This window comes from Psammomys obesus, unplaced genomic scaffold (genome assembly GCF_907164565.1).
Source record: "Psammomys obesus unplaced genomic scaffold, mPsaObe1.curated_primary_1811, whole genome shotgun sequence".
Taxonomy (NCBI): domain Eukaryota; kingdom Metazoa; phylum Chordata; class Mammalia; order Rodentia; family Muridae; genus Psammomys; species Psammomys obesus.
In genome coordinates, this window is record NW_026589447.1 from 53323 (window position 1) to 72737 (window position 19415).

General features: G+C 47.9%; 1 protein-coding gene across 7 annotated transcripts; it reads left to right on the forward strand.

Moving 5' to 3' along the window:
- Positions 1 to 1290: 1290 nt before the first annotated feature.
- On the forward strand, positions 1291 to 17972 carry Zmym3 (zinc finger MYM-type containing 3). Of its 7 annotated transcripts, none has more exons than XM_055605114.1 (25): positions 1291 to 1315; positions 2753 to 3435; positions 4389 to 4432; positions 4758 to 4830; positions 5278 to 5572; positions 5801 to 5978; positions 6334 to 6552; positions 6844 to 6994; positions 7204 to 7319; positions 7480 to 7566; positions 7684 to 7834; positions 8086 to 8258; positions 8463 to 8628; positions 9260 to 9357; positions 9447 to 9606; positions 9842 to 9954; positions 10100 to 10274; positions 10437 to 10583; positions 11701 to 11804; positions 12124 to 12292; positions 12596 to 12747; positions 13541 to 13655; positions 14788 to 15042; positions 16314 to 16428; positions 16528 to 17972. In XM_055605114.1, the coding sequence occupies exons 2-25, from the start codon at positions 2766 to 2768 to the stop codon at positions 16718 to 16720; spliced, it is 4119 nt and encodes a 1372-aa protein (XP_055461089.1). In that variant the 5' UTR covers positions 1291 to 1315; positions 2753 to 2765; the 3' UTR covers positions 16721 to 17972. The 7 variants fall into 7 exon arrangements, with proteins under 7 accessions (XP_055461089.1, XP_055461088.1, XP_055461090.1 ...); XM_055605113.1 differs by lacking the exon at positions 1291 to 1315 and adding an exon at positions 1454 to 1495; XM_055605115.1 differs by lacking the exon at positions 1291 to 1315 and adding an exon at positions 1486 to 1508.
- Positions 17973 to 19415: the final 1443 nt, after the last annotated feature.

The window sequence follows — 19415 nt, forward strand, 5'->3', positions numbered from 1 at the left end:
TCAGATATTCTACCACCAGAGCAGCCAAGGTTCCAGGCATGTGTTGAGGGGGAAGGCCAAATAAAGCAACTAAGTGGCCCAACTGATAAGGAGCAAGCAGAAAATACAAAGAAGCAGTACAAAGACAAAGAAGCAAGCAGAAAGTGGGAGATGGGTACAGAGCATACTGATTTAAGATATAGAAAGCTGGGTTTAGGCAACCTACACTGAAAAAAAATTACATTTATCTCTGATGTAGGAGAGAGCAAAAACAACTTCAAGGCTGAGAGGGGTGGCTAGGAAAAATAAGGTTTCTGTGAAACTCGTAAGGACAAGAGTGGGAAGGAGGAAAGACCAGAAGCTGGCTAGAGAGGCAATGGGCAACACTGGACTCTTCTTGCCTGAGTTTCTAGTACCTAAACTGGTAAGTGCTGGGCAGCCCTTGGAACTGTCTTGGGGATGCGGGGAAAAGGATTGTAAAGTGCTCTATCTGGAAGCCTGAGAATGAATACTGGCACCTATTCTTTTTTGTTTGTTTTTTTGAGACAGGGTTTCTCTGTGTAGCCTTAGCTGTCCTGGACTCACTTTATAGAGCAGGCTGGTTTAGAACTCACAGAGATCCACCTGTGTCTGCCTTCCGGAGTGCTGGGATTATAGGCATGCGCCACTGTGCCCAGCTGGCACTTGCCCTTTATAAGTCCGTAGACTTAATGTTAATGACCCCTACCCCAACTTCTCAAGCCTTAACCATAGCCACGCCCACCATCAAGTAAGATCCCTGTAGCCGGTGTTTGCCTGAGCGCTCTAAAGGCGCAGAGGCACAGAGACAGTGAGAAAGAGACTGACAAGAGCAGGAAAAGAGGGTGGTAGAGGGAAGGACAGAGAATGGATGTGTGCCTGTGCGTGGGTGTTGTCTGAGAATCTTCTGGTGAGGAAAACTATTCAAGTGATAATTCAAGCTCCTACAGTAAGATTCAGTGAAACGATCCCAGAACTTACCCAAAGGCCATGGAGGAAGTGGAGCATAGCCTTGCAGAACCTGCTTTGGGGGTCATCAGGCAGTAACCGTTACTGCATAGGCGTTGTCACTAAGCCAGAGCCATTTAACTGGCAAGGGTGGTTGGAGAGCAAGCTTAAGACACCCCATAAGTACGACTCTTAGACGGGTTGGAGGGGGGCTGAGGCTACAGACAAGGGGAGGAGGGGCACTTGAGGGTTGGGTATTTGCCTCCCCCATTCTCCACTGTCACTACCCCAACAGTCGCCCAGGGGGCGGGCCCCGGAGAGGTGGGGATGGGGGAGGGTAATCTTGGCAGGCATCTGCTGCATGGCGTAGGTAGGGAGTGCTGAGGGGATCGCGGAGGGGGGGGGGTCGCTGAACACGAGTGGGAAGCGAAGAGAGACGGAGAGGGGGAGGGGACCGGGAACCATTTGAATGAGAGGAGGGGATCACGGGTACAGTGGGCTCCGGAGGTAGGGCGGGCACGGGTGTGACAAGGCCAGACTCTTGAGCCAGGTAAGGAAAGCAGGTGCGTAGATGTGGGGTTTTTCCTCTTTTTTTTTTTTTTGCGTGTGTTTGTGTGTGAGTGTGAGTGTGTGTGTGTGTGTGTGTGTGTGTGTGTCTTTAGTGTAGTAGGCCCTTCGGTAGAAAGGGGGCGCCGCCTTCCCCTGGGGCGGGCTTCGAAGCTCCAGAGGCTATCTTTTCCTCAACTAACGGGGCCCCGGGCGGGGGCACAAGCTCCATCCCCAGTGACGGTAATCCACTCCGCAATTTCCAGGCGGCCACTGGGCTGGGAGTCTTGCGCCGGAGGCCGGCGCTGTCTCGCGAGCCCCCTCCTCCAGCCAGCCAATGGGATTGGCTGCTGGCACTGCCCGCCTGCCTGGTGCAGAGCGCTCAGCGCAGCAAGCGGCGCTGCCATTTAAAGGGGCCGCGACCCCTGTCCAGGCTGCTAGGGAGGGAGGTGGAGAAGGAGCGCGGGGCCGTCGCCGTCTGCAGTTCTAGGCTTGTAGCCATTACTCTAACCCTGCCTCAGGTAGGGGTCGGGCCTAATCAAGCCGAACCGAACCTGCAGGCGGGTTCTCGCAGTAGCCGGGAGGGGGGTCTGAGCAGAAATCGTAGCTCCAAAATGTCTTCCTGTAAATGCCTGAGGTGGGGGGTGGGCAACAGGAGAACGAAACGAGTAGGGGAGCAGTAGGGAAGGGGGACGGGGCTGAGGAAGTGGTTCACCCGAAAAGGTAACCAAGCTGGGGGAATGATTAGGAAAGGCAGTTTGTGGGGGCGGGGAATGGCTGAGGGAGGACGGGGCTTCGCGGGGAGGGGCGGCGGGGCTGGACAGTGTGGGTAGGGACTGGAGACCTGACGGGCTTTCGGAGAGTGAGGAGGGACCAGAGGCAGAAGTCGCTGCAGCGGGAAAGGCTCCTGGCTGCGGCGGCCAGGGGAGACTCTGAGGGGGCTCAGTCTGAGGTGGGGTGTGTGTGAGAGGTAGGGAGGAAAGAGCTAAGAGTCTCAGTTGGAGGTGTCGGGCGGGTTAGAGACCAACTGCCTTGGCGAGTGTGGGCACCGAGCCAGGGCGGGGAATGCCACTCCCCACAGAGGGCGCTGTGTGGGGTGGGGGGGAGTGGACATTGGGGCTGACGCTTGTGAAAATGGTTACTGGTTGGGGGGGGGCTGCTAATAAGAAATCCAAGTGGATGACGGGGTGTGTGTGTCCCATAGCCTACGTAAGAAATTCAGGCTAAGACCACCTCTACTGCCTCCTCTTCTGATCCGCAGCCCATACCCAGCCATGGACCCCAGTGATTTCCCCAGTCCATTTGACCCATTGACCCTGCCAGTGAAGCCCCTGGCTGGAGACCTTCCAGTAGACATGGAATTTGGAGAGGATCTGCTGGAATCTCAGACTGCCCCATCTCGAGGATGGGCCCCCCCAGGTCCGTCGGCATCCTCTGGAGCCCTGGACCTGCTTGATACCCCTTCTGGCCTGGAAAAAGACCCCACAGTAGTCTTGGATGGAGCCACTGAGCTACTGGGGCTGGGGGGGCTACTCTATAAAGCCCCCTCTTCCCTAGAGGTGGACCATGGTCCTGAGGGGACCCTTGCATGGGATTCTGGGGAGCAGACCCTAGAGCATAGACCAGGGTGCCATACTCCTGAGGTGATGCCACCTGATCCAGGGGCTGGGGCCAGTCCACCTTTACCTGAGGGGCTATTAGAACCTTTGGCTCCGGATTCTCCAATAATCCTGGAGTCTCCTCGTATTGAAGAGGAGGAGATAACCCCCATAGCTACAAGGAGAAGGGGCTCCCCTGGGCAGGAGAAGGAGCATACCCAAAGGCAGCCACAGAGCCCAAATGCACCCCCTAGCCCTTCAGTGGGAGATACTCTGGGGGATGGAATCAACAGTTCTCAGACCAAACCTGGGGTCTCTAACCCTGCTGCACATCCTTCTTTGCCAGGTAGGTTGCCTAATCATTTGGACTGGGCTGGGGAAAGAAAGGGTGGTAGAAAGGAGGGCTAGCTATGTGCTTTAAGAAGTAGAGGAGGGCCAGGAGGGTGGAAAGATCAGAGTAAGGATATATGTGACAGAGGAATTGGGGTTTTGGAAGGAGGAGTGGGGTGTGGTGAAGATTATGGAAAATAGGGGTGGGAGGAGTGGAGGTTCTGTGCAGGATGAATGAGGTAGTATGAGGGAATGGATGTGATGGCAGAGGTTCTCTTTTTCATATTCCAGTGGGGTTTCAGTATCAGGGTCCTTCCTTCAGTATTTGAAGGAAAACAGCAGGCTTCTAGGCAATACGATTTTTAAAGCTGTTCGGTTCTAAATGTGAGTGGAGTTTCTGGGATTGAGGGATGACAACTCCTCTCTGAAGTCCCTAATAGCAGACTGATTTCAGGGGCATGGTAGCAAGGAAGGATCTAGGATTGCATCTCTAGTAGTGGAAGGACAATCTAGATCTGAGACTCTAATTTCTTCCGTAATCTACCTAGTGGTATCCTTCCTCTAGGCTGTGACATGGGTTTTCAGATATATAAGCTTATATAACATATCATATATCCCCAAAGTCCAGAGGCACCTACCCATACATTTATGGTTTTTTTTTTTCCTTCTTGCTCCCTTTAAGTGGTTACATTTGTTTTTATTGGTAAAATATAAATCCTTCATGAACAGTGGGACAGAAATGATTGGAAGGGTGAGATAATACATTTATTTAATGGAGAAAAGCTGCACACATACCCTCCCCACTTGCACCCTAGTACCAAGTCTGAGGTAACCCTTAAAAGGGTTAGAAGCTACAGGCCCGGGAGTTTCACTTTCAGTTTTGAGTAAATTCTTCCCCAGGAATGGAGGTGGGGGTTGGGCCTAGTAGGCAGGCTCAAGATTTAGGCTGCCTTCTTGCTTCCTTTGCAGGAGATGGCCTGACTGGAAAGGAGAGTGAGAAGCCGCCTGAGAGGGTGAGGGGGAGGGGATTGGACAGGGTCTTGTTCCCCCCTATATCTCTTAAAAGAACAGAGCCTTCATTTTCCTTCAAGGAAAGGAAAAGCTATGGGGTTATCTCTTCCCAGATGTTGGGAGGGGGGATTGCTGTCAGGAGAGTCAGAAAAAGGAACTCATGTGTCTACTGGTTTTTAAGAATGAATTCCAGCTCCCATTTCCTCCCTTCTCTTCAGGGATGGGTCCCAATTCTTCATCCCACCTCCCATTTCCTGTTCCTCCCCAAACCTTGTACCCCAGTTAGCCTGCCACTAGTGTCAGCTTTCCTCCCTGCCCCTTTCCAAGGTACAGAAGAGAAGCGAGCGCGTTAGAAGAGCAGAGCCTCCAAAGCCTGAGGTTGTGGACTCCACTGAGAGCAGTAAGTAGGATGTGAGGAAGTGGCACTTGGGAATTCCGGGTGTAGAGAAGATCGGAAGGTGGGATTATGACAGGGTATGGATCTTCTGGCTCCTGTAGTTCCACTCTGCAGAAAGAGAAGTGCCTGTCCCTGCTGTGGGTTGGCATGGGAACCAAGAGGTAGTGGGGGGAAATTGAAAACAAGAACAGTAAGAATAGAAAGTTTCATGTTTCAACTATACTGTTCTGTCCCCAGTCTTCTCTCTTGGAGCCCTCCTTCCTCCCCTTAATATTGAGAATAACCATGGGTGCTTAAGATACCAGTGTAATGGGAGAGAAAATATAGCAGCCAGAACAAGAGGAGTACCAGAGATCCCAGGATCAGTACTGAACTTCTATTCATCTGGTCATCAAATGACTGGAGATCTGTTCTGGTGGCCTTTTCTCACTGCTCCGCCTACTCCCACAGTTCCAGTGTCAGATGAGGATTCTGATGCCATGGTAGATGACCCCAATGATGAGGACTTTGTGCCATTCCGGCCCCGGCGCTCTCCTCGAATGTCCCTGCGCTCAAGTATGGCACAGAGGGCTGGGCGCTCTTCAATGGGCACCAAGATGTCTTGTGCACATTGCCGGACACCACTGCAAAAGGGGCAGACAGCCTATCAGCGCAAGGGGCTGCCTCAGCTCTTCTGTTCTTCATCTTGTCTCACTACGTTCTCCAAGAAGCCCTTGGGCAGAAAGACCTGTACCTTCTGCAGGAAGTGCGTTGAGATCCTAGGGTGGGCGGGGGGCAGGGGCCAGGGGAGGGAGTTATGGAAAAGAGAGAGGATGTTGGCAAAACCAAGCAGAATGGAGAGGACAGGGTTAATTTTAAGGATGTGGTTAGAGTATCTGACTCTGGTCATCAGTCAGAATCCTAGGGAGTGCAGTGGTTACAACTGGAATGAGAGGGTGGTTCTGGGAATACTCAAACCTGTTCCCACCTCCAGGTTGATCTGGAACACCAAGGAGTCAATTGTGGTACAGTCTGGTTCGGGAGGCAACTTCCATGAGTTCTGCACATCTGTCTGTCTCTCTCTGTATGAGGCCCAGCAGCAGCGTCCAATCCCCCAGTCTGGGGACCCTGCCGATGCCACTCGCTGCAGCATATGCCAGAAGACTGGAGAGGTGAGACTACTCACCACAGGCCAACTTATAGAGCCTGCAGCTGGCTCTGATCTGCCCCTCTGGTTCTGGAGCTGCAGGGGCTGGGCCCTGGGAAAAAGGGATTTGGGTGGAAAAGGTAGCCATTATAAGAGAGCAAATTCAAGCATAGAGCTTCTCCAGGATGTATGCAGCTGACCTTCCTTACCTCCCAGGATCTCACCATCAAGTCTACAGCCTGAAGCACAGGTTGGGGGGTCCTAGGCCCACTGTCTGCTGTGAAGGTCTAGGGTGAGGTGGGAGTTCTGTCCTTGCATTGATTGGGGTGGGAGGTGGTAGCCTGGCCTCAGCTCAGGGTGTGTATATGTATGTGTGGCAGGTCCTGCATGAGGTCAGCAACGGGAGCGTGGTGCACCGACTCTGCAGTGATTCTTGCTTCTCCAAATTCCGAGCCAACAAGGGACTGAAAACCAACTGTTGTGACCAGTGTGGGGCTTACATCTACGCCAGGCCTGGGAGCCTTGGTCCAGAGCTCCTGTTCCATGATGGTCAACAAAAGCGGTTTTGCAACACAACGTGCTTGGGGGCATACAAGAAGGTGGGGCTGAGGGAGTAGTGCAGTAGAGGGCTATAGAAGGGGGTGTGGTTCTTGGGTGATAAATAAAGGTGCCTGAAGGGTCGAGGGCTGGGAAAAATAAAACAAATAAAGGGGGTTTCATTGTATCTGTTATGTTTTATTTTTGAAGCTGGCTGGTGGACACACAGGTCTTTGTTATATCATCATCTATACCTTTTTTTGTATGCCTGAAATATTTCATGTTTAAAAAATTTTAAAAATAAAAGTGAAGGGACAAATCCAGCCTCAGCCTCTCCTTCCCCATCCTCACAGAAAAACACACGTGTGTACCCATGTGTCTGGTGCAAGACCCTGTGTAAGAACTTTGAGATGCTATCACATGTGGATCGTAATGGCAAGACCAGCTTGTTCTGTTCCCTGTGCTGTACCACTTCTTACAAAGTGAAGCAGGCAGGGCTCACTGGTAGGTGCAAAGCCCTCTTCTCTGGAATCCCTGCTGGCCTTCCTTCTACTTCCCATATTTCCCTCTTCTAGAGTAATTTCTGCTGCCCAACCTCTGCCCCAACCACACCTTCCCGAGGATTTTCTATTCCATCTCTGCCCTACGTTACATCTTCTATGTACTCTCTCTTCCTCTTTTTCTTTCTTTCTCTCTTTCTTTCTATGCCCCAGGCCCTTCCCGACCCTGCAGCTTCTGCCGCCGCAGCCTCTCTGACCCTTGTTACTACAACAAAGTTGATCGCACAGTCTACCAGTTCTGCAGCCCCAGCTGCTGGACCAAGTTCCAGGTACTCCAGACCCTGGAGCAGGGATAAAGGGAGTGGCCATAGGGAAAGGGTAGGAGAACTGGGACAGGTAGGCCTGGGTAGAAAAAGGAGCAAACCTGACCTCCCCTTCCCTCTAGCACTGCACACATCTTGCCCCTTTATCTGTCTTCCTTCCCTCCAGCGTACTAGCCCTGAGGGGGGCATTCACCTGAGCTGTCACTACTGCCATAGCCTCTTCAGTGGCAAGCCTGAGGTCTTGGAGTGGCAGGTAAGATCCCCCCCCCCACCTACATCTTGCCACATGTTTGAAGAAGTCTTCTCCAGCTGTGCCTATCAGGTGCAGATGTCCTAGTTCTGCCCTCCCTGCCCTGTATTTCCGTCTCAGGACCAGGTCTTCCAGTTCTGCTGCCGTGATTGCTGTGAGGACTTCAAGCGGCTTCGGGGTGTGGTATCCCAGTGTGAGCACTGCCGGCAGGAGAAACTCCTGCATGAGAAACTTCGATTCAGTGGGGTAGAGAAAAGCTTCTGCAGTGAAGGTAAGGAAGTGAGCTAGGGACCAAGGTCCTGTCTCTTATGACCAAGGAGGATGGCAGAGAAAGGAACAAGGCTTACAAAGCAGTATATAAGGTAGGGCCTTGTCAGAATGCTCCACCCCATTTATGCTAAGGCTTTAGGTAAGGGACTGAATTTTAGAGGAGGCTTCAGATTTAGCACTTTGAAAAGACTGGGTCTAATACCTGAAAGTAACACTGTCTCCAGGCTTTCTTTCCTGTTCTCTCCTCTCTAGGCTGTGTGCTGCTGTACAAACAAGATTTCACTAAGAAGCTGGGCTTATGCTGTATCACTTGTACTTACTGCTCCCAAACCTGCCAGCGTGGAGTCACTGAGCAACTGGATGGCAGCACCTGGGACTTTTGCAGTGAGGACTGTAAGACCAAGTACCTGTTATGGTACTGCAAGGTAAGGAGAGTCAACATGTCAGAAAGAAAGCAGCAGGGGTATGAACTGTTATACTTTTATCAGCATCAGATCTCCAGGGAGGGGAACTAACCTCTCCAATCTCTAAGCTGGTCCTGTCTCCAAAGAGAGAAGCATGGCTTGTCATAGAGGAGGGCCCAGCACATTTTCAAGAGGCAGGTCTGACTATTCTGTCAATGCCCTCAGGCTGCCCGGTGCCATGCCTGTAAGCGCCAGGGGAAGCTGCTGGAAACCATCCACTGGCGTGGGCAAATCCGTCATTTCTGCAACCAACAGTGTCTGCTGCGCTTCTACAGCCAGCAGAACCAGCCCAACTTGGATACCCAGAGTGGGCCAGAAAGCCTCCTGAACAGTGAGTCTGGGACAGTGTGACACTATTAGAACTGGCCTGGGCTTTTCCAATTTTGGGTCAATCCCCTTCCTCAGTTTGCTATTACCCTGGCCAGAGTGCCTGGTATTGTGCTCCTTTTTATCTTCTGGACTCTTCTGGGTATTCTTGTTTAAATCTTGGAGTGAGAGTCTACTGGTTCCCTGTAAGGATATATAGTTTAAGGTATACTCAGGTAGGATGGGGCTTGCTGTGGTTATGGTTAGTTTTTGGAGAAAGGGAATTATGAGCATAAGCTTTACCATTAGCGACACTTGAAAACTGGTACCATTTCTAGGATGTTAGCCTCACACTTCAGTCACTCTAGGGATACTTACTTCCTGAAGGCTGTCTAAATGCATAAAGAGAGGGCCAGGTGGTGGTGTTGCTTTCTAAATGTAGTGTTTCATTCTTTTTAGTAGCCAGAATCAAAGAATCTTCTTGGCTACTGTTTCTGGGCCCCAGAGAAGACTAGACCCGGGGTAGGAAGGAAGAGAAATCCTAGACTACCTATTTGTTTTTAGTATGCTCTTTCAGAAAGCTCTCCTTAGAAAAAAAATTGTGAGGAAAACAGTTAGTTCCTCTAGCCAGAGTATTTATTTGTTTGATTCTACAGGTCAGTCTTCTGAGTCAAAGCCCCAGACACCCTCTCAAACCAAAGTGGAAAACAACAACACAGTGAGGACCCCAGAGGAAAATGGGAATTTGGGCAAGGTCAGGAAAAAAACAAACAAACAAGAGGGAACATTATTTCAGAGGAGGGTACTCTAATCTGCAGAACTAATGTTCCTTTTATGCAACAGATCCCTCTGAGGACTCGGCCAACTCCAACTGTGCCCACCCCTCCACCTCCACAACCCCCAGCAACACCCCGAAAAAACAAAGCTGCCATGTGTAAGCCTCTGATGCAGAACCGGGGAGTCTCCTGCAAGGTGGAAATGAAGTCCAAAGGAAGTCAGACAGGTGAATGCCATGATCACTCCATTCCACTGCATTCCTAAGCCCTAAGCCTCTAGACTTATGTCTCGGAATTAGACCAGGACATTACTTAGGGAGCTCTCTCTCAATCTGTTTAAGGGCAATTTTGTGACACTGAACACATGTTTAGAGCTTTTGGGGGATGACATATGAGCATCCGGTCCTAGATCAGTTGCCACTCATCTAGAAGGAGTGTTAAAAAGACTTTTCTTGTTTGCAGAAGAGTGGAAACCACAGATGATTGTGCTGCCCATCCCAGTGCCCATATTTGTGCCAGTGCCTATGCATCTATACTGCCAGAAAGTCCCGGTGCCTTTCTCAATGCCTATCCCGGTAAGTGTCCTTCTTCTTCCTGACCGGTACTTCTTTATACTTCTAGGATTGAATCCCACCTTCTCTGTTTTTTTTTTTTTTTTCATAAGCTGGTACCTTTATTCGCTAGTGATTCTTTACATTTACTGGGGATTTGTGCCTCCAGGTGCCTGTGCCCATGTTCTTGCCCACTACCTTGGAGAGCACAGACAAGATTGTGGAGACCATTGAGGAGCTGAAGGTGAAGATCCCGTCTAACCCCTTGGAGGCTGACATCCTGGCCATGGCAGAAATGATTGCAGAGGCTGAAGAGTTAGACAAGGCCTCTTCTGATCTTTGTGGTATGCAGTAGAGAGTGGAAAGAGTGCTACCGGTCTGTCTGCCTCTGAGGGTGGGAGGTGTGCTCTTGGTGCTAAGTTGGGGTGGCTGGGATCAACCCCTAAAAGCCTGTGTGAGTATTGGACAAGAGCTGCAGTGACTGAGCTGACTTCCCTGTGTCCTAGATCTTGTGAGCAACCAGAGTGCAGAGGGACTTCTGGAAGACTGTGACCTGTTTGGGACAGCTCGGGATGATGTCCTGGCCATGGCTGTTAAGATGGCTAATGTCTTAGATGAGCCTGGGCAAGACTTGGAGGCAGATTTCCCCAAGAGTAAGTAGGATTTAAGGCATACCCACCAAATGCAGTAGCATTTGTGTTATTGGGAAAAGAGTGTTTCTTGAGAAACCTAAGTATGACACTAAAGCATTCTTATTAAGATAGGACAGGGTACTGTTTTTGTTTGTTTGTTTTGTTTTGTTTTCAGTTTTTTTGAGGCAGAGACTTAAGTAACCCAGGCTATCCTCAAACTTACTCTGTAGCTGAGGATGACCTTGTATTTCTGATCCTCCTGACTGAATAATAGGTGTGCGCCATCACTCCTGCTTTGTATGGTACTGGGGATTGAACACAGGGCTTCATGTATAGTAGGTATATGTCTACTAAACTACATTTCTAGCCATTGTTTTTAATTTTTACTTGTGTGTGGATGTGTGCGCATATGGGTATGTGTGGATGTTCCTGTGTGTTCAGGTCCACATTAAGGCCAGAGGAAACCTTGGGTGTCATTTTTCAAGCACTGTTCACCTCCTTTTTGAGATGGGTTCTCCACTGTCCTGGAACTTGCCAAGTAGGGTAGCTTGGCTTGTCAGTAAGCCCCAGGGATCTACTTGTCCTTGCCTCTTTAGTGCTAGGATTACAAGTGCATGGTACCATGCCTGGCTTCTCATGTGTGCTAGGGAATCAAGGTCTTCATGCTAGCATGCCAAGCACTTTATTAACTGTCCCCATTATGACCATTTTTATGTGTACAGTTCTGTCATGTTAAGCATATTCATATTGCTTGCATTTGTGAATATTTGTGTTCAATATGGTTGGTTTTGGGAATTAAATCTAGGGCCCCATATATGTTAGGTAAGCTCTACTACTGAGCTACATCCCAACCCTGTTTTTTGGCTTTTTATTTTGAGAGAGGGTCTGAGTTGTCCAGGTTGGCTTTCAACTCATTCTAGAAGGTCTTTTGCCTAGAAAGTCCTTTGCCACCTTATGTAGCTTGTGTCTGGTGTGTCTCTGACTTTCATATAGCTTTACTGGTTTCTGTTGAGTTCAGTGAAGCTGACTAAATGGTTTATGTTAAGTTGAGGGAGCAAGTAGCAAGGATGGGATAAGGGGACTAAAGAGTTGAGACCTAAAGAAATTGGATTTTTTTTCTTCTCTTCCCTTCTATTAGATCCTTTGGACATTAACCCAAGTGTAGACTTTCTGTTTGATTGTGGCCTTGTAGGGCCTGATGATGTATCTACTGAACAGGACCTTCCACGATCCATGAGGAAGGTGAGGGGTTACTATATCCATAAAAAGAAAAATGGACATCTAAAGGGGTAAGGCAGCTGTAATATCCATGCATGAAAGCTATGCATGAAACCTTCCTTGGCCCCCTTTCTTCAACACGAGAAGCACTGAGATCAAGCCAAATTTTGCTTTTCTCTCAGTCCACAAGGTCATCAAAGCTATTCTGGGGCTCTCTGCCATGGAAGCTTTCTGTGTTTTTATATAAGTGCTTCCATCCCCAATGGTAAGCACTGTCCCTACTAGCTTCCATGGTGCCCTGGCCTTGCCTTTGCCACCATCCACCTTTTGGCTTCCTTTCCAGGGCCAAAAGAGGCTGATGCTTTCTGAAAGTTGTTCCCGGGACTCTTTGAGCAGCCAGCCTAGTTGTACTGGCCTCAACTATTCATATGGTGTCAATGCTTGGAAGTGCTGGGTACAGTCAAAATATGCCAATGGAGAAACCAGCAAGGGTGATGAGATACGCTTTGGCCGTAAGTACTGGGGAGGAAGAAGGCACAGGCAGGGAAAGGGAAAAGGGCTTATACCTAGGATCCACTGAAGATGTCGAAGAGTGGTAAAGGTATGATCACTTAGGGCTTCCCCATCCAGTAAAGACAGTGAACAGCTGTAGACTAAAAGGAGATCCTGTCTCAGTTCAAGGCTGAGGGCTCCTTTTCTAATTAATGGTTTTTTTCAGGAGCTGGTTATGACTAAAGGGTTATTGGTGGAGCTAGGTGAAATTCTCCACATGGAGTTTTCTTAATTCTATTCACCTCTACTACATATCACTACAGCCAAACCCATGCGTATCAAAGAGGATATTCTCGCCTGTTCAGCTGCTGAGCTCAACTATGGTCTGGCCCAATTTGTGAGAGAAATTACTCGACCCAACGGTGAACGATACGAGCCTGACAGTATCTACTATCTGTGTCTTGGCATCCAGCAGGTAACTTTTGCACACCACCTGGTTTTCTATCGCTTTTAACACCGTTTATTGCATTCCACTGGAACTGTTTCTAGCCCACTCCTTCTTGTTACTTGTCTTAGACCCCAAATTTAGGCAGCTTGCCTAAATTTCCTATGACAAATAGATGTCAATGGTCTCCTGAAATCGGTGCTTCATTTCAGTACTTTTTTGTTGAAGCATCAGTCTTCAATTCTTTCTGGATCTTCTAGGTCACCCTTGAATTGGATCTTGAGGAAGGATGTTGGGGCTGAGTTTCTTTTCTTTTATTTTATTTTTTTTGTAAAGATATATTTCTGTATTGTGTATAGTATTCTGCCTGCATGCATGCCTACACACCAGAAGAGGACACCAGATCTCATTATAGATGCTTGTGAGCCACCATGTGGTTGCTGGGAATTGAACTCAGGACCTCTGGAAGAGCAGCCAGTGCTGTTAACCTCTGAGCCATCTCTCCAGCCCCAGGGGCTGAATTTCTTGAGTTTGGTTCTCCCTAGGAGAGATTAGCAATTCTGACCTGATAAGAGTATCTGGGCTTGAGATGGACATCCCCGAGCTTCCACCCCTTTCAGCCAAGCCTCAGTGCATCAGCAGTGTAGAAACACACCTGAGGGAAAGCACTCTGGGTTAGCTGCTCAAGCAGTTGTTCCCCATACTCCTTTAATTATGGAGGACCATGAGTGCGGCTTTTATCATCTTTTTGTTTGTTTCCTCTAGGTCCTACAGTCTAGGACTTACAGTCTGACTTCATGTATGTCTGTTTTCCTTTCTCTAGTATTTGCTGGAAAATAACCGAATGGTGAACATTTTCACGGACCTTTACTACTTGACTTTCGTTCAAGAACTCAACAAGTCTCTGAGTACCTGGCAGCCCACACTCCTTCCCAACAGTAAGGGACAGGAACTTAGCAACCCCTTCTTCCATTTTTTCCCTTCTTCTAATCTACCATTGACAGAGTCCTGTACTGTCCAGCCTGTTACTCTTCATTCACTAAGAATTCAAGGGTAGGAGTAAATGCCTCTGGGTTTCAAGCTAATGGAGCCAGAGTACTTGTCCTTGAACAGGAGTAAAGAAGCCACATGTGGTAATGCATACCTATAATCCCAGGGAGGCTGAGGCAGGATTTTGAGTTCTGATACAGCCTGGACTATATAGTGAGACACTGTCATTTAAAAAAAGAACATGGACAGCCAGGCGTGTTGTGTAGGTCTTTAATCCCAGCACTTGGGAGGCAAAGGCAGGTGGATCTCTGTGAGTTCTAGGCTAGCCTAGTCTGCAGAGTGGGTTCCAGGCCAGCCAGGGCTATAAAGAAAAGTATGTTTTGTTTTGTATTAAAAATGGAAACACTAAAAAATGATCTTAAGGAATGGGTCAAGACTTAACTCTTATCTAGGTGCAATGATATTGAGCCTATATAGTTCAGGCTACTTGGGAGACTAAGGCAAGATCTCAAGTTCAATGCTAGCCTGAGCTGCATAGGGAAAACCTTTTTTGTTGTTGTTGTTGCCAAGACAGGGTTTCTTTGTGTAGCTTTGACTGTCCTGGACTCATTTTTGTAGACCAAGGTGGCCTTGAACTCACAGAGATCCACCTGCCTCTGCCTCCCCACTGTCCAGTGGGAAAACCTTTTCTTTAAAAGGAAAACAAGAAAAAAGACTCAGATCTTTAGACTTATCTCTGGAACCAGAAAAAGACAGTCTAAGTTTGGGTGGTAAGTTAAAAGAAAGCAAGATTTGGGATTAGCTTTATGTCTACCTGCATATAAGTTAGAGATGGTCAGAGAAGTGTTACATGAAGATGGAAAGTATATAAAAATGCACAGTTCCAAGTCAGGCAAGGTTCCACAGAGAAACCCTGTCTCAAGACCACCACCTCCCCCCTCCAAATGCCCAGTCCTACTGTGTAGGTCAGGTGTCAAGGTTTATATGCAATAAGTAGCATACAGTTAGATGTATGTATGTTAGGAACTCAAGTGGGTTTGGGAAGCTGATCCCCCTTCTTTTTCTCTTTGTCCATCACAGATACTGTATTCTCCCGTGTGGAGGAAGAGCACCTCTGGGAGTGCAAGCAGCTGGGGGTTTATTCTCCCTTTGTCCTTCTCAACACCCTCATGTTCTTCAACACTAAGTTTTTTGGACTGCAGACAGCTGAAGAGCACATGCAGCTCTCTTTCACTAATGTGGTACGGCAGTCTCGCAAGTGTACCACTCCTCGGGGCACCACAAAGGTGGTGAGCATCCGCTACTATGCCCCAGTCCACCAGAGGAAAGGGCGAGGTATGAGGTTATCCCCACTCTTTGCTTTTGCCTCTTCATGTTCTTTTTCCTGGCATTCCCACAGTACCTGCCAGGTTGCTGCTCTGCTTTGCCATTAGCTTCCCTCTGTGGTTGGAGAAAAGATGAAAACAGGCTTTCTGGTAGACAGTGGTTGGCTATTTCCTAATAGGAAGGCAGTTAACTGCTTGTTCCTCACTTTCATAATTTCTAAGCAGTTTACTTTGCTTGTCTTATGTTGAGAGAATGAGGATGGGCAGGTAGTAAGCTGTTAGTTATGTCTGACTATCAGGGAGACTTGAGAGTAAGTAACAAACTTTCTATGATTCAAAACCTACTGGAGAAATGATTCAGTCAGTAACATACCTGTACAAGCTACATAAGCAGGAGGTACTGAGTTTGGATCCCTAGCAACCATGTGAACTTAGGCAGAGTGGCATATGTCTACAACCTAAAGCTGGAGTAGGCAGCTTCTCCAGAGCTCATTGCCCAGCTAGTTGGTGAGCTCCAGGCCCAGTGACAGACTCTGTCTTAACATAATATAGAGAGGATAGAGGAAGACATCTAACGTCAACCTCTGCCTTCCACATGGCACGTATGCACCTGCACTCTCATGTGCATATGTACAACATAAGAATGAATTCACATATACACACCAAAAGAACAATAAAATAAGAACTGTACAGATGGAGAAAAACTACACATTGGTTTCCGTTCCCTTTAGCCCTGGAATTCTATCCTGTCTGTATGTGATACCCGGTCCTTTCTGTGTACCTCTACCTAGATTGATAGACAAAAGTTGTGGCCATCATTTTTTTTAATCTGACCTAGAAGGCAAGAGAAACATTCCAACAGTCTGTTTTGACCAACTATTTTGTCTACCTTGTGAGATCACCTCTTAAAGGTATCAACTTGGGAGTGATTGTTAACACTTTGGCAGGAAGAACTGGAGAGGGTTGCAGAATAGTACACCTGTAGGGTTTTGGGTTAATGTGGAAAGACTAAAACTCCTCTGCTTTCCTTCCCTCCCTCCCCCTTTCTTTCATTTTTTTTTCTTTTGTGGTAACAGAGATAGAACACAGAGCCTTGTATATGCTAGACAAGCAGTCTCCCACCTAGCTATATTTCTAGCCCTCCTTCATTCTCCCTTTATTTCTTTATGAAGCTGTATTTTGTGACACTGTGGCCCTATCTCCATGTGCTTGATTGTGCTCTGGGAGGTAGCTCATTGGGTCTGTGTTCCACTGAGTCTGGGTCATTTCTCCCCACTATAGACACGGGTCCTGGGAAACGAAAGAGAGAAGATGAAACTATCTTAGAGCAGCGTGAAAATCGCATGAATCCCCTCCGCTGCCCTGTCAAATTCTATGAGTTCTATCTCTCAAAATGGTGAGTATATAAGAATGACTTAACATGTGGACCTGAAAGACCTGCTTTGGCTTGGTACTACTAATGCTCATCTTCCCATGTCCACCCCCACTGTTACAGCCCTGAAAGCCTCCGGACTCGAAATGATGTGTTCTACTTGCAGCCTGAGCGGTCCTGCATTGCTGAGTCACCTCTCTGGTATTCTGTGATTCCCATGGACCGAAGCATGTTGGAGAGCATGCTCAATCGCATTCTGGCTGTGCGTGAGATTTATGAAGAACTTGGTCGTCCTGGGGAAGAAGACCTAGACTGAACCCATGTGGTACTTTGTATCCATCTTTCACATCAGTGTCTGTCCTGTGAGGTAACTGGCCCAGGAACCAATGCTATCCATTCTGAAGGGCCCTGACTGCCTCTTTCTATTCTCTCATTCCCTGCCTTTCCAGGAACCCCCTGCCTTTAACCTTCTTCCATACCACTTGATAATCATGGGTCCCCAATCTGTACTCAGGGGCCAGTCCCCCAGTGATGGACATGAACCACGTAGCCCATTTTCATTATGCTTCACAGTATACCCTATCTGCTGGGGCCTGACTCTGATGGAGTGATGATAGCTCTGGTGATCCTGTTGACTTTGGGTTTCCTGACCTCTATATATGTAGGTGAAGCCCTGTGTTCCTAGGTCTGACTTAGGAAAGAATCCAGCTGCCTTCTCTGCCCTGTGTCCTCTCTCTACCCTCTTCCCCAGTACCATGTGAAAGGGTCTTGTCTGAGAGGTGTGAAAGAAGTGAGGGGACCATTTACCTAAAGCACAGAGCTCAGACACTCTTACCCTCCCTGAAATAAGTGATTGTTGGCACCCTTACCACCATGTCCCTTACCCTACCCTTTGAGCACCACTCCTCAACAGTTTCTCAAAGGTTCCAAATGCTTTCTTTTCCTCAAAGGCAGAGAATGACTCAGTATGGGGAGCAGACTCCAATTGTGCAGATTCCTGTCCCCTTGGTTTATGTGTTTGTCTCTTTCTGCCATCTTAGGGTGGCATGAATCATGGTGTCAATATGCTTAGCCTCTATGTAACTGCCTCCCTTTAGCCCCATGAACATAGCTCCCAAGGAAAAAAAAATGACCTCACTTGGATTGGGGCTGGGTTCCCCAATGTTGATCTCCCCTATCATCAGAGCCAGGCCCACCCTATGGGGGCCTAGGCCACCCAGGATGGGGTTTGTGGTCAAAAGATAAGTGAGGAGCTGTGGGCAAGGGTCCTGCTCCTACTGCCAACATCTCCTCTTTTTCCCCATTTTACCTTTGTGGGCCCAGAAAAATTTAGTGTCTGGCAGAGGGAGCACCCCGTTCTTTCCCTGTTGGCTTTGCTGTTCCCCAGCCGCCTTTTTGTGTTTTTATAACTGTCACCAGTTTAGCCACTGTTAAAATGTATATATTGTATTGAGGTGCCTGGCCTGTTCATTCAGTGAGACATGCCCACCATTGTGTTGTAGTGAGAAACTATTGTCACAACTAACCTGTCTCTGGAGTTGTTTGTTTCAAATAAAGAGTTAAAATTGTCCTTTGCTATCACTGCGGGAGGGAGAGCTGGCTTTGGAGGAGTGCAAAGATAAGAGGAATAACACTAACTGTGGATCCTTGAGAATTAGTCTTACTTCATCTAACGAATATCAGGAATTTGGTCTTTTTGTTGTACAGTTTAAGACACATCAAAAAAAAATTTTTTTCAATAGCCATTTATTGAGCTAGAGTGACTGATGTCTATAATCCCAGAAGTTGGGAGGTAGAAGCAGGAAGATTAGGAATTCAGTCATCCTTGGCTTCAAGTCAAGTTCATGGCAAACTGGGCTATGTGAAACCCTGTCTCAAAATGGGGACAATCCATGGATCCAATCCTTAGCATCACATAAAACTGAGCACATGTCTATAATCCCAGCATTCTTTAAAGATCATCCTTAGCTACAAAACAAGTTTCAGACTAGCCTGGGCTACATGTCTCAACAACAACAACAAACCAAGATGTTTTAATAGCAACCTGTTAACCATCTCTTAGGTTTAAGAACTTCGATTACATATGTGTTTCAAGAAAGATATTGGTCGGGTGGTGCTTCTGGTGGTATATGCCTTTAATCCCAGCATTTGGGAGGCAGAGGCATTCAGATCTTTGAGTTCAAGGCCATCCTGGTCTACAGCATGAGTTCCGGGACAGCCAGGATTATGCAGAGAAACCCTGTCTCAGAGAAAAAAAGGGGGGGGGGAGGCATTAAACCTCTTACCTGTATCCAGTAGGCTTTCAGTATAGGAGATCCAACAAACATAATTATAGTACAGGCAGAATGAAGTAAATAGTGCTATAGACTTCCTTTCAAGGTTATATTGAGGATAAGAGTTCACTGGGGAGGTATCATTTTGCCTGGCCCTTAAAGACAAAGTGGGAGAAACTGGGAAAACACTGGTTTAGAGGTGGGAGTGCAAGGCTGGAATTTTTTCAACTAGGCAGTGACAGGCTCAGATTTGTTCAAGGAGATGATCCCTAGAACAATGAAAAAATGGAAGGGAAGGCCTGAAATCCTGCAGATGGATACAAGGAGTATGTTTGAGAAACTTTGCACTATCACAAGGGCTGTAGTGATGAGGATGATAAAACATGGATTGAAACCTTTTTGGTAGGAAGAAGGGAAAACATTAAATAAAATTTTAGGCCCGTTAGATAAAAGTAGTTGTCACACAAGCCTGAAGACCTGAGCCTATGATCAAAGGAGAGAATCCACCCATTCCCTCTGGCCTCATTTTGTGCATGCATACCACTAATAAAATATTTTAAGTAAAATACAGGAGCTAGAGAAGTAAATTGATGAAGAGCACTTGCTGTTTTTGCAGAGGACCTGGGGTTTGGTTACCGGCACCCACATGGTGGCTCATAACCATTTGTTAATTTCCAGTTCCAGGAGATCTGGTGTCCTCTTTTGACATCAGAGAGCAACAGGCATGCACATAGCACA